General features: G+C 40.7%; 1 protein-coding gene across 2 annotated transcripts in view; it reads right to left on the minus strand.

Moving 5' to 3' along the window:
* Positions 1-419: 419 nt before the first annotated feature.
* The window catches only part of pde1ca (phosphodiesterase 1C, calmodulin-dependent a), a 46,214-nt gene continuing 33,941 nt past the window's right edge, over positions 420-12,692 (minus strand). Inside the window, exons 12-18 of one of the 2 annotated variants that reach the window (XM_041961525.1) lie at positions 10,197-10,317; positions 8,558-8,639; positions 7,509-7,629; positions 6,161-6,324; positions 3,344-3,517; positions 3,224-3,292; positions 420-580 (exon numbers count right to left, since the gene is read on the minus strand). In XM_041961525.1, the coding sequence (XP_041817459.1) occupies positions 420-580; positions 3,224-3,292; positions 3,344-3,517; positions 6,161-6,324; positions 7,509-7,629; positions 8,558-8,639; positions 10,197-10,317 (892 nt within the window). Of the gene's footprint in view, positions 581-3,223; positions 3,518-6,160; positions 6,325-7,508; positions 7,630-8,557; positions 8,640-10,196; positions 10,318-12,692 lie in introns of both variants that reach the window. The other variant, XM_041961524.1, reaches the window with a different exon arrangement.

A 12,692-nucleotide genomic window follows, 5' to 3' on the forward strand; every position in this document is an offset into this window, starting at 1 on the left:
CATTTCAGTATCAATATCTATAATATTAGTCGGGAAAATTCAGCAGTGCCTTGATATTATCAGTCTTGTCAGCCCTAAACATGACAGACAAAAACACACAATGAGAATGAGCTGTAAAAACATTAGCATAAATACATTAAGAGCACATAAATGTTCCCAGCTGGACAAAAAGGAGGAAAAGCAGTGAAGCAATGCATATGCCTTTAAATGTATACTGCAGTGTAATCATTCAACTACATAACAGTTTTCTAATTTTTTGTACATTGTGTATTTTACAACAGCGAGGCAGCACTGACCTATACCAGAGAAGAATCGATCATGGCATAGATGGAATAGAGGGTTCAGTATGCAAATATAAACAAAAACTGATTATCATGTGATAGGAGCATTACACTGATGGCAAACTCTATAATATAAGTTCACTTTCGTCGACGCAGGGAGATGCGCTGCAGTCTCCTGGCTTTTCCCCTGGCATCAATGGGTCGCATCTCAGTGACCTTTGACCTGACCAGCTGGTAGGACCTGGCACAGTAGCTGGGTCTCTTGTAGTACTGGATAGGAGGGCGGTCAGACTGAGGGTCTGCAGGGACACCAAAGTTTAAGTTAGGACAAATTCACAGTCTAGTCTTCTAGTCTATAGCTTTGAGCTGTGGGTGTATGTGTGTCTTATCAAGTCTTGTAGCTTGCAGCTTGCATAGCTTGAAGAAAAAAGCAACTTTGCAAGGTAGGAAAGCTCTGTATCTGTAATTGCACAGAGCAAAAACTGGCAAGATCACATTAGTGTAATTGATATGCACTTATATGCAGGGGTGCACATAACATTTTTAGTCATGTATGCAGATGAGCACCAGGAGATCGTGTTTGGGACTCACCCTTACATAGCATAGTCTTAATAAACGCCCATTACTAGCCTTAAGAAATGTGGACTGAAAAACTTACAGGGAGCTTGCCATTGTTTTTCACTTAAATTGTTTCGGCATTTAGCAAATGGTAAATGGACTGCATTTATAGTCTCTCACTGAAGGTGACTTCATTGGGTCAAATGTGTTGACATAGGTGACATGTGCTTATTGATGACCAATGACAGTTGCTGCCGTCTTCTTCTTCTGTTGAGTTTTATGTTGCATTAAAGCGATCTACTAGACTGCAACACCTTCACTATATCAACTATTCACAGTGTTCACTCAGAGTGATCCCACTCACAACGTTGTCTGTTCAAAAAAAAAAAAATCAGACCCAGTTCAGTTGCTGCCTGGTCCAAAAAGGCATATTTGGAAACAACTGAAGAAGTTGAACTTTTTTGTTTACCATGAATGATTACCTGTGTGCACCTCTGCTTATATACGTGAAATCTTAATGGCACAGTAACAAGTAACTATGTGTCAAATACAGTACGTACAGTTATTTAATAAAAAAGTAAGTGCCTCTGAAATGTAGTGGAATGGAGTAAAGTCACATAAAATCAAGTTTAGTTCTCGGGTAAAGGTTCTTTACACTGTCCCTGTCAGGCCGGTACACAATTAGGACTCAGATGCAGAGACTTTAAATGATCACAGCTTAATTTAGCACGAAATCCCAGACCTCTTCAATGAGCAAAGAAATCAGGGTCTATAAAATTATCTAAGATATATATATATATATATATATAGATATAAACAATAATATTATTCAAAATAATGCTAAACTAAGAAAGGAAAAGGGCTAACATAAAGTGCTCTAGCAGAGGATAACAAAATAACAGAAACACTATGATGAATACTACAAACTGAAGTCGCTCCCAACAGAAAACAAAACCTGACTAGAAAATCTATCGAAATGAAAATCCCTCTTTAGAAAACAGAGGAATTCTAACGCTAAGTATGAAAAAGTCTAACAACACAAAACTCTCTTAATGGGGACTACAAAACGGGTTAACTTGGAGAAACAAAAAGTCAAAATCTGAACTATAAAACTTAAAAAACCAAAAACACTCACGAAGAGGACAATGGAACACGTGGACGAGATGCTGTGGCTATGGGAATGGGACAAAGACAGGCACGGGTGAATCGGCTCTCGGACTAAGACACACTGGCACAAGACAAGGGAGACGCAGACTATTTAACACATGGAGGATAATCAGGAACAGGTGGAGACAATGGGTAATCAGGACGGACACACCGATGACACAGGAGGATGGGCAAGTGCTCTGAAACGAGAGAAGAGTTAGACTTTGAAAATAAAACAGGAAATAACGAGACAAAAACCCCAAGACGAGACAAACCTCACCACGGTGTGACAGTCCCAGGTAACAAAAAACGTTCCAATAACATTGCCGGAACGTTCCTTACAGGTTTCTTTTTCTTTTCATTTTTCCACAATGTTCTGAGAATGTGGTGCAAATGTTTTTGGTCAACAAAACATTCCCAAAACATTCTCATAACCACACGAAGTAACATTTTTTTGGGGGTAATTTTGATAACACTTCCCTGATGTTCCCTGGTGGTAGCCTTTTGTGCTGCTGATTTTAGTAGAAGTTATTCAAAAGTGTTTTCTAATGTTTTCATGTTTTTGTGTTATTTATATTGAAAAAAAAGCAAAGGTAATTTTAACAGGCTGATAATACTAAGACCTGCCAATAAAACATGGTGTAGTGTATAGTGTGTGTGTTTTACAAGTTTGCATCACCTTATATACAGTACGGCTTCAAGATTTTTGCAGGAGAAAGCTCCTTAGTGAGACTTGCTTTAAAAGCAAAACATTCACTTCTTATAAAGGTCTTGCCTGAGTAATTTCTTAGACTATTTGCAAAACATGTCAAAGAACAAAAAAGTTAATGAAAGTATTATTTCACTACATTGTTTCAATTTATTCAGACACACAGTAATCAGATTAGCATTGTATCCGCAGGACCCACTTTTTTGATACACTCAGTAATTTTGAACACAACTCAGTCAATGGGTATGATATACCAGGATCCAGTGATCTTTTGTACATCAGCTGACATTCAGTTTAAAAGAAAAAGTTGGACACTTTTGAAAATATGCTTCTATGCTTTCTTGCTGAAAGTTAGATAAGATGATCGATACTACACTCATGTCTGTAAATAAGAAGCTACAGTCGGCAGCCAGTTTGCTTAGCATAACATGAATACCAAATAGAGGGGAAAATGTTCCAGAATTTTGCTAGCTGGGGTGTAATTATTCCCACAGCAGGGTCCATATGAAAAGGCTGTTGGGGTGCATACCATTCTTACAATGCCACTGCTGAGTCCCTGTGTGGCCATCAGACTTCTTCTTTTCGGTGTGATTTGGACCTGATCCCAGCAGGGAGCCTGCAGCCCCTCCTTCTTCTTCTTTAAGATTGCGCTTCTCGTGCTGCCTGCTGTTCTCCACCTCTTCCTGTCCCTCCATGTCTGTTTTCCTCTCTTTCTCTCCTGTGTTGGGTGTGTCATCAGTTCTCTTGGACTCTTTTTCCAGCTGTGACTTATTGTTTTCCTGGCCACCCTCCTCTCCTTCCTTCTTGCCATTTTCCTCCAGGTCTACAAGTGTGGGCACACACACACACACACACACACACGCACACACAAAATAATGTTCATAAAAGATGGCACCACACGAGTGGCAGCTTGTTACAGCAGCTTCAACCACTTTTCCTTGTTTCCTTGTGTTCAGTGTTTTCTTGTGTTTTTCTCATGTTTTTTCCATCACTCATCTCTCATGCATACTGACGGATGTACAACAGGTGAAAAAGCGATTTGCTTTTTACCCTTTTCTGAACTTTTCAACACAAGTTCAGGAGATCCATTCAGCCATGGCTCCATTGTTTACACTCGGGAACTGAACGTGCTCCCAATGGAAAGACTGGAGATCCTCATAGAGATGAGGATACAGAGCAGAGGATGCAGATCTGGAGCAAAGTGCTGGGACAAGCGAAGAAGGTATAAACCATCCATACCGTCTCTTATTATGAAGAACATGAGATCTCTCCCTAATGAGATGGACAGTGCTAACCAGACTGCAGCAGGAGTACCAGGAGTGTTGGATCATGTGCTTCATGGAGACATGGCTGAATAAACTCATGCCGGACACCATGGGTGCATCTCATTTCTCTCTCAAGTGAGGGAAACATGCAATTAAGAGAAATGGGATGTACCCCATGTTGCTTTGGACAGATTTCATCTGTGAGCAACAGAGAGTGGTAAGAGGAAGGGTAGAGGCATAGTGATGTTTGTAAACAACACATGGTGTAACCCAGGGCACATAAGTGTAAAGGAGCAGTGCTGCACACGACATCGAGCTGCTAGCTGTTATCTTAAGGCCACATTACCTCCTGAGGGAGTTCTTGCATCATCGCGATAAAGTTGTATAACAGACCCCCCCTGGCAGGCCCCCACAGGCCTTTCTAATCATAGCCTGAAGAAACAACTGCCAACCATTAGGCATGTGAGAAGATGGTGGCCATAGCAGTGACAGCAGCCCTGAATCTGGAGATCGGGAATAAGCAAATGACCTGAATCTGTTTTTCAGTAGATTTGATTCTACCCCCAGTCCCCACCACCACGAGGGACTGTACAGATCAGCTCTGTGGGGTTGTTCTGCATGTCTTCAACATGAGCCTCAGCCTGGAGAGAGTTCCAGCCCTGTGGAAAACCTCCTGTGCATCCCAGAGAGCCCAACCACTTCAGGCTGGTAGACTTAACTTCCCACCTGATGGATACCTTGGAGAGGATTATACTCAGCCACCTCTGTCACCTGGTGAGCAGCGAGCTGGACCCCAGCGAGGCATTTGTGTGGAAGATGCAATCATCTATCTGCTCCATCAATCTCTGTCCAACCTGGAGAGCACTGGGAGCAGTGTGAGGGTCATGTTTTTTACTTCTCCAGTGCTTTCAACACAGTCCAGCCAGGAAAGCTGGAAGAGGCTGGAGTAGACTGCTGCATGGACAGTCGACTACCTTACCAACGGACCGCAGTATGTGAGGCTTCGCCACTGTGCGTTGGATGTGGTAGTTTGCAGCACCAGGGGTCTGCAGGAAACAGTGCACTCTCCTTTTCTCTTCACCCTGTACACATCAGACTTCAGACAACAACAGAGACAGCTGTCACCTCCAGAAGTTCTCCAATGATACAGCCGTTGTTGGATGTGTATCACAAGGGAATTAATTGGAATACAGGGAAGTCATCACTAACTTTGTTGACTGGTGTAGACTAAACCATCTGCACATCAACGCCAGCCAGCAAGGCTAAGGAGATGGTGATAGACTTCCACAGGAAAATACCACAGAGTACACTGCTGTGCATCCAGGGTTTGGACATTGAGATCATGGGGGAATACAAATACCTGGGTGGCCACCTCAACAATAAACTAGACTGATCCACTAACACAGATGCCCTGTACTGGAAGGGCTAAAATCGCCGCCATCTGCTGAGAAGAATGAGGTCCTTTGTAGTATGTAGGGTACTGTTAAAAACTTTTTATGTCTTTTTATGGCTACATAAAGCAATCTTGCTTGGGCTTATATTCAGACTGTTTTTACACTAATGTGTGATTTATGCCTACTTAAGCCTGCAATGACATACATGAAATATCTTGTGCAATATAACTTTTTCATTCTTCATTCAAGTAATCAACCAGTGCATATATGCTTTTTTTCTATTGTGACACATATATATGTATTACTGTGCAATAGAGTAAATACTTGACTAAACTTATCCGTACCCACCATGTGCAGTTTCAATCCATGTGCACTTTCTGTTAAAACTGAAAATTACCTCAATATTCTTTCTAGCTTCTTTCTAGATTTGTGGCAATTTATATTTTTTCTTCTATTTTTTTAATAGTTCTTTTATAAAAGAAGATTAACAATGTCTTGTCTTATCTTATCTTATCTAAATCAACTTTTTATAATAACTACACTGCTCTGTAGTCCTTTGTGCTGTACTAATCTGACCGTCAACAGTTACCATCACATTTCATCAAAATTCTAAATTTACATAATCTATAGAAGAAAAAAATGCAGTATATGCACTCTGGATTAAAGCTCAAGGAACTTCATTGGCATGTAAAGGCAAAGTTAAAGGTAAGGTCTTTATCAGGCAAATGTACAATATGAGAAAGACTATGTTGTCCTTGTAAAGACTGACTTGTGACACATACTGTATTAACAGGTCAGTGTGGCTACCTTTTGCTGCTTGGGCCCTCCATGTCTCCTTGTTGTGACAAATCTCTTGGTTCCATGTGACCTTGAAGCTCTTGAAGTCCACTGTGGTCAAACAGCAGCTGCTGTCCGAGACTGTACTCTTCACACTGGAATGCTTTCCATCACTGCCACAAATACTGTTGACACTGTGGACAGTGTAGACATGTATGCACACATCACAAACATATATACACATTCATGCAGTCATACATATGCAGGTGTACACTGACTGTTTAATTAGTGACTGTATGGTGGGAAAAGAGGTGGTAGTCTTTGTTTCAAATAAGGAACTGGGTCCTGTGGTGATCCACTGTGAAGCTGTTCACAGTATAACCATGTCATGCTGAAATTACATGCACCAAATGTAGAAGAGGTCATGTCCTTTTGTTGTTTTGTAATATTCAAAGAGCTCTTTGAATCATACAAATTTCATCAACAATGGTGGCAGAATTTCTTTACTAGCTCAAATACAAATAGTCTACTAAACATAAAATTAATCGTTATTTGTTTTAACTTAAAAAATAAATTGTCTATATCTTCTTAATTTCTAATTCACAAATTTATCAAAGTAATGACAGCTGGTTCATTGTAAAAAGCCAGTCATTTCATTCACTCTTCATCTCATGGCACCATACTGACATCTACTGTTGAAATTATACACGGATATTTTATGTTTTTGTGTCATAGAAATCACACATTGACAAAATCACAATTGTTAACAATTGTCAGGATAATGTTAAAATTGTTAAAGCAATTTGCAAGTGTTTTTGATATGTTACAGTTCTATGCTACATACCATAAACGTTAATTTAAACACTATATATACTATACTACACTGTATACTAGTCTTAATACTGTAAAGTCAAGCCAAACTCAATATATCATTAAGAATGGTAAGGATATAATTATTTCCACACTAACAGCTACAACCAGGGTGAGGTCAAAACAGTCAACACATACATGCCCAGGCAGTCCTGAGAAGAACTATAATGACACATCATAAGTCAATCACCTGCGAGGGTGTGCGGGGCCTTTAATAATGGAACTGGCTTATTGACTCAAGGTTTAGAGTGCCAGAGGATGATACCACAGATTTTGCGCATATGCCACTGTGTTTTGACCAATAATACAGTTCCATAATACACCTGAATAAAAGACTTTCGTGACTTTGTGATTGAATCATAGGCAACATCATCATAGAAACTGAAAACAGATGTATATAGGTGGGATTTGTGGGATTTGTTTTAAAATTTCAAGATAATGCCAGAAATATATAACAAAATGAGCGTCAGGTATGTCACACGGGACATGAGAGTCTTGTGTGTGTCACCTAGAGTGTCTAAAGCCAGCCAGTCCAGAGTGAGAAGCCTCTTCAATGAGCGGTGTCACAATCCTCTCGATCATTTCTGTCAATACAGTGAATGTTGGCTCCACGATGAAGTCAATAAATCCTGCAGGAAACGGGAACCATGCCAAATTATCACTTTGTACCCGCTCTTCGTTCGGTTTAAGAACTGGAAATCATTAGATGACCTCAGGCTGGATCAGCAGTGTCAGATGAAAACAAAGCTGTATGAGACAGCATCAGTCAAACAAGTCAGTCACAACTGTTTCTCATTTATCTAAAAAAAATTGCAAATGTTGAACAGCCAGTGGTGGTCAGGCGTAGAGATCATGGGCTATTCCCGAAACTGGAGCACAGTGGTGTAAATTCAATCACACCCCAGCACCAGCCAAGCACTGGACAAGCTGTGTGGAGTTATCAAAATAGGGGCGACTGTGGCTCAGGAGGTAGAGCAGTTATCGACTTTGTCAAAAGGGTGGCGGTTTGATGCCTGGCCTTGGCAACGGCAACTGATGCATATAACTGAGGCAATTTGGATAAAAAATCAAAGTCAAGGAATGCTCCAGAGAGCTTTTGGCAATGCAATGAAGCATTTTCTCTCTCTGGAGAGAGTTAGCAACTTTAGGTACCTCGTGGTTCATATCAGCAAGTAGCAGAACTGGATTCTTTTTCTTATTAATATATTACATTTGACTCACTCACCAGGCTACTACAACATTACATGTTACTCTATACTTTATTTTATTACCATGTTTTAGCTGCTACATTATTTTATATCTTAGATTCCAACAGGAACAAAATACAAGATCGATTCCCAAGACACTCAATAAAATAATGGATTCAGATGCACAGAACTGTAGTTTTACCTGTAGAATCTGTTACACTTAAACATGTAAAATTGCTTTTATCCATATTCTAGATGAACAAACACTATCAGGACTACATATAAGTTAACTAGATTTCTGGTATTGAATAAACCAAAGACAAATCCAAGAGAACCTCATAGTCTTAGCAGCATTATTTCTGTATCTTACCGATCTGAGATTGGGCCACCATGGTGGATTTGCGGTCACAGAGAGGGGAGAAAGGTAGACCCATGTCTGCTTCTTTATCACCCTGAAAACAAATTCAACATCACATGGTACTGTTAGCATAGGTACACTTGGGGTTCACTTACACATAATATAATTTTCTTCTCTTTAAGCATCAAAATATAACTACAATTGCTTAGTGCCCCGTGCTTTTTGGATACAACAAGCCTACAGCCAAACAAATGTAATGCTTTTGAACAACAGAACAAGACATGATTGGATAAGGTCTATTAAGGACTACACCAAATACCAACCATCAAGGGCAGTTTTTAGGCCATGCAACTGTAAATGCTATTATGCATACTCTTACTCTGTTGCTGATGTCATCTTTAGGGCATTCAATCGTTCGCAACTGGACCTCGTCAGTTTGTCTTAGAAGACGTTTCGCCTCTCATCCGAGCAGGCTTCATCAGTTCGTACGCAACCAGACTAGATAGGACAGCTCTAGTCCAATGCAATGGTGTTGGGTTCAAGTATTTATCCCCTGAGTGAGACCAACCCACAAAAAACAAGAATGGTATCACTCTATTGTGAGGCAAACAATCCCCCCATTAAGGCGGGGTGGGGTGCAACCCTTTGGTGTCAACGACAGTCGTTAGCCTCGTTAGTGTCCCATTGTTGTCATTGGGAGGCTCCTGGAGCCATGTGTGAATGGCTTTGTTGTTTGTTTTCAGAGGCTAAATCTTTGAATCTCTTAGGGAGAGATGAAAGGACAGCATTGTATCTGGGAGATAGGTGGTGTCTTAGACCTCCCCCTCTGTTCAGAGATGGTTTTTCAACCTTGACATAGATGGCTTCTCTTACTCAGACAAACTGGCGAGGTCCAGTTGCGAACGATTGAATGCCCTAAAGCTTACAATGACCTGGATGAATGAGAATATTCACAGGCATCTTGCTGATGTCAGAAACCTTGTTTTTGCACCCATATTGGACATCTCGTTGTGGCAGAAATGCTCATTACACCTCAGGAATAGTCCCCATGAAAAACACAATTTTAAAACTGATTCACAAATTGTCATTCTGAGCTTGTCACTACTTGTCACTAGAGCCGGTAGAAATCATGACTCACAGTTTTCAATATGGTGATCAGTTGTTATATAGATTAGCCACTGCAGGACACCAGACAAAATGCGATTACAGGACCTCTGTTCATTTTATTATGGCAGAGATTGCTTACAATACCAGGTAGATTTTGTTAACAATATTTATTTATCTTAGACTTAATATTTTCAAGGGACACTTCACTTTTTTTATTTGCCATGTTGAGCATTTGACTCGCCATGAGCCCTATGAAGCATGCATTTAATCATCTCTGGAAACTGTTGAAGATTAACAGCAAATTAATAAATGGTGGTGGGGGTGTGTTCTTTCTTTTGGTAGAAGCATGTCTTCATATGCAGTAGACATGTTGGATTTATTATGCTTCTCCATGCATTTCCAATAGGCTTCAGTTGAACTGGCACCATTAGAACATTGGTATCAAAACGGACTGGCCCATTCTTCCTCTATAATGTATTGTATTGTATTAGAAGGCCCCAGGCCAGTAAAGCAGGAAGTAGGTGAAAAGCATTTTGGTGACTACCTGTCTGAAGAACTCCTCCAACAGAGATGTGGTCCAGCGATGGTGGAGGTCCCATTGCTTGGCAGGGTGACTGATGTCAGCAGTGTGCAGCAGCAGGGATAAGGCCTTCGGTTTGTCAATCCTGAAAACAGAGTCCAGTCAGTCATTGCTGGACTGCTGTCAATGACTTAACCTGATGTTGGTCAATCGCTACAGAAAAGTATGTACTTTTGCCAACACTGAGTAGCTCATTTCATACTCTGGAGTCTTAAAGTATTGAAAGCTTATAAAAAGGACCCTTGAAGACAAATTCTCTTGAGAGAAACCCAAATTGCAAAATGTGCCTACAGGATAGTGTGCAATTTCACATTTGATTAGAAACTGGAATGCTAATGAATTGCTATGCTGGTAATAGTTGGCACTTTTGCTATTATGAGCAGGTAAATAATTTGGCTTCAATAACGCAGCAGCTTAGATCACAGCAATGTTTTATTTGACTAAATATTCCATATTTATTTGTAATTCTTATCCATATATGATTTATCATGCATTTATCTTGTCACATTTAGTTTATATAATAGCAAACTTCTAACATAGAAAAGAATAAAAAAGTCATCTAACACTCAGAGAAGTGATTAAGTAATAGCATTGCATTCAACATGTGTGTCCCTTTTTTTTGGAGGAAAAGAAGAGGGTCTCTAGGTGTAACTGCAGTCAGTGCAGATGAAGTCTGTGTTTGGCAACTGTTTGGAGAGCAATGAAGATTGTCATCTTTGCGTACTGTGATGTGTGCAATCCTAAGTTGACCTGTTGGGGCAGATATGGGTTTTCATTTAGCCATATGCCTTAAAAGTATAATGTGTAAAAATTTGCCACCTGTCAAAGGTTGTTTCATACAAGTAGGGCGTGGCACATCGCCAGAGTAACCGCAAACTGCTGCTTTTTGCCGTAGCTATCTTTGGTTGTAGCTACAAGCTGCTGTTAGCTAGTTAGCTCAGTAAGTTGTGCAGCCAGTGGCCCTATTACCTGACTAGAGTCTGCCCCGACCGAGAGATCAGACCACCAGGAGATTGTTGGTGTTTACACAGCAGACCAAGGAACCAGGCTCAGAAGTCTCCCACTGAACATGGCTGGATCGGGACTGAACACAGCCCCGAAAACCAGCAGCTCTGACCACTTTTCTTTGCTTTAGTGTGTTATTGTTATTGTTTTTTTGTGTGTTTTCCATCACCAGTCTTGGTCAAACATGTTCACCTACAGGTGTACAACTGGTGAGACGAGTGATATGCTTCCTACTCTTTTCTGGACAATTTAACACCACAAATTATGTGTCTCCTATTCACCGTTTGCAGTTTATGGCAATTAAAAAAAAAATTTCAGGCGATTTCTCACTGCCTCTGGCACTCTAGCTGATGACATCACCCACTTTAGGGGCAGAAATTCTGAGCATTTTTTGAGAAACTTTATGGTCTTCAGATGGTCAGGGATCGAAAACCGTAAGAGCTATCAAAAAGTGAGCCAAGGTTTATTTTGAGCCGACAACATTATCGTTTTAAGGTTTGAATGAAGTCTCTAGGACAGCCATGTCCAAACTATTCCATAAAGGGCCGTGTGGCTGCAGGATTTCGTTCCAACCAAGGAGGAGCGCACCAGGCTGGACTCATTTAATCAGCTGATCTCCCTTTTCAGCTGATAACTAAGGGATCCCTTGATGTTGATTGGTTGGCCTGGTGTGCTCCTCCTTGGTTGGAACGAAAACCTGCAGCCACACGGCCCTTTATGGAATAGTTTGGACATGCCTGCTCTAGGAGAAAGTATGGCGAAGCAGCGGACAACTGAAAAAGGCTGAAATTTGAGGAAATTTCCCATTCATTTCTTATGGGAAATTCTTCACAGTTTTTTGCTTATAACTTTGCGAATTATTGACGAAAGAGCTATAAAAGACATAGCACACCATTCCCGATCGAGCCGCACATTTTGATATATAGTTTGTGAGGGTTTTCTCAGAGCTGCAGGTTATAGCTCTTTGAGCTATAGAGGCGAGTGGCTCTTGCGTTGCCTCGTGCCACTAAAAGTGAGAGATTACAATAATACTTGGCAGTGTTGTGTCTGCTGCAAACTGCCACATCCGACACACAGTCCTGAACCCTCACATGCTGTGGTCTGTCAGTGATCAAATGCAGAGTCTTTGGAACTGGAACCACATAGGAAGCTTTCCACAGGGCTGGAACTCTCTCCAGACTGAGGCTCATGTTGAAGATGTGCAGAGCGACCCCACAGAGCTGATGTGCACAGGTCCTAAGCCAGGGGTGGGCAAACTTTTTGACTTGTGGGCCACAAAGGGTTCTAAACTTTGACAGGGGGGCCGGACCAGGAGCAGATGGATGGAGTGTTTTGGTAATCCACCTCATAAGAGAAAATAAAATCTCATAGGATATGTAGAAAACATGTAATTTAATTTCAATTGAAAATGAACAAAAGCATTACAACTAAATATATTTACATAGTATTTTTATT

This window comes from Chelmon rostratus, chromosome 20 (assembly GCF_017976325.1).
Source record: "Chelmon rostratus isolate fCheRos1 chromosome 20, fCheRos1.pri, whole genome shotgun sequence".
NCBI classification, from domain to species: Eukaryota; Metazoa; Chordata; class Actinopteri; order Chaetodontiformes; family Chaetodontidae; genus Chelmon; species Chelmon rostratus.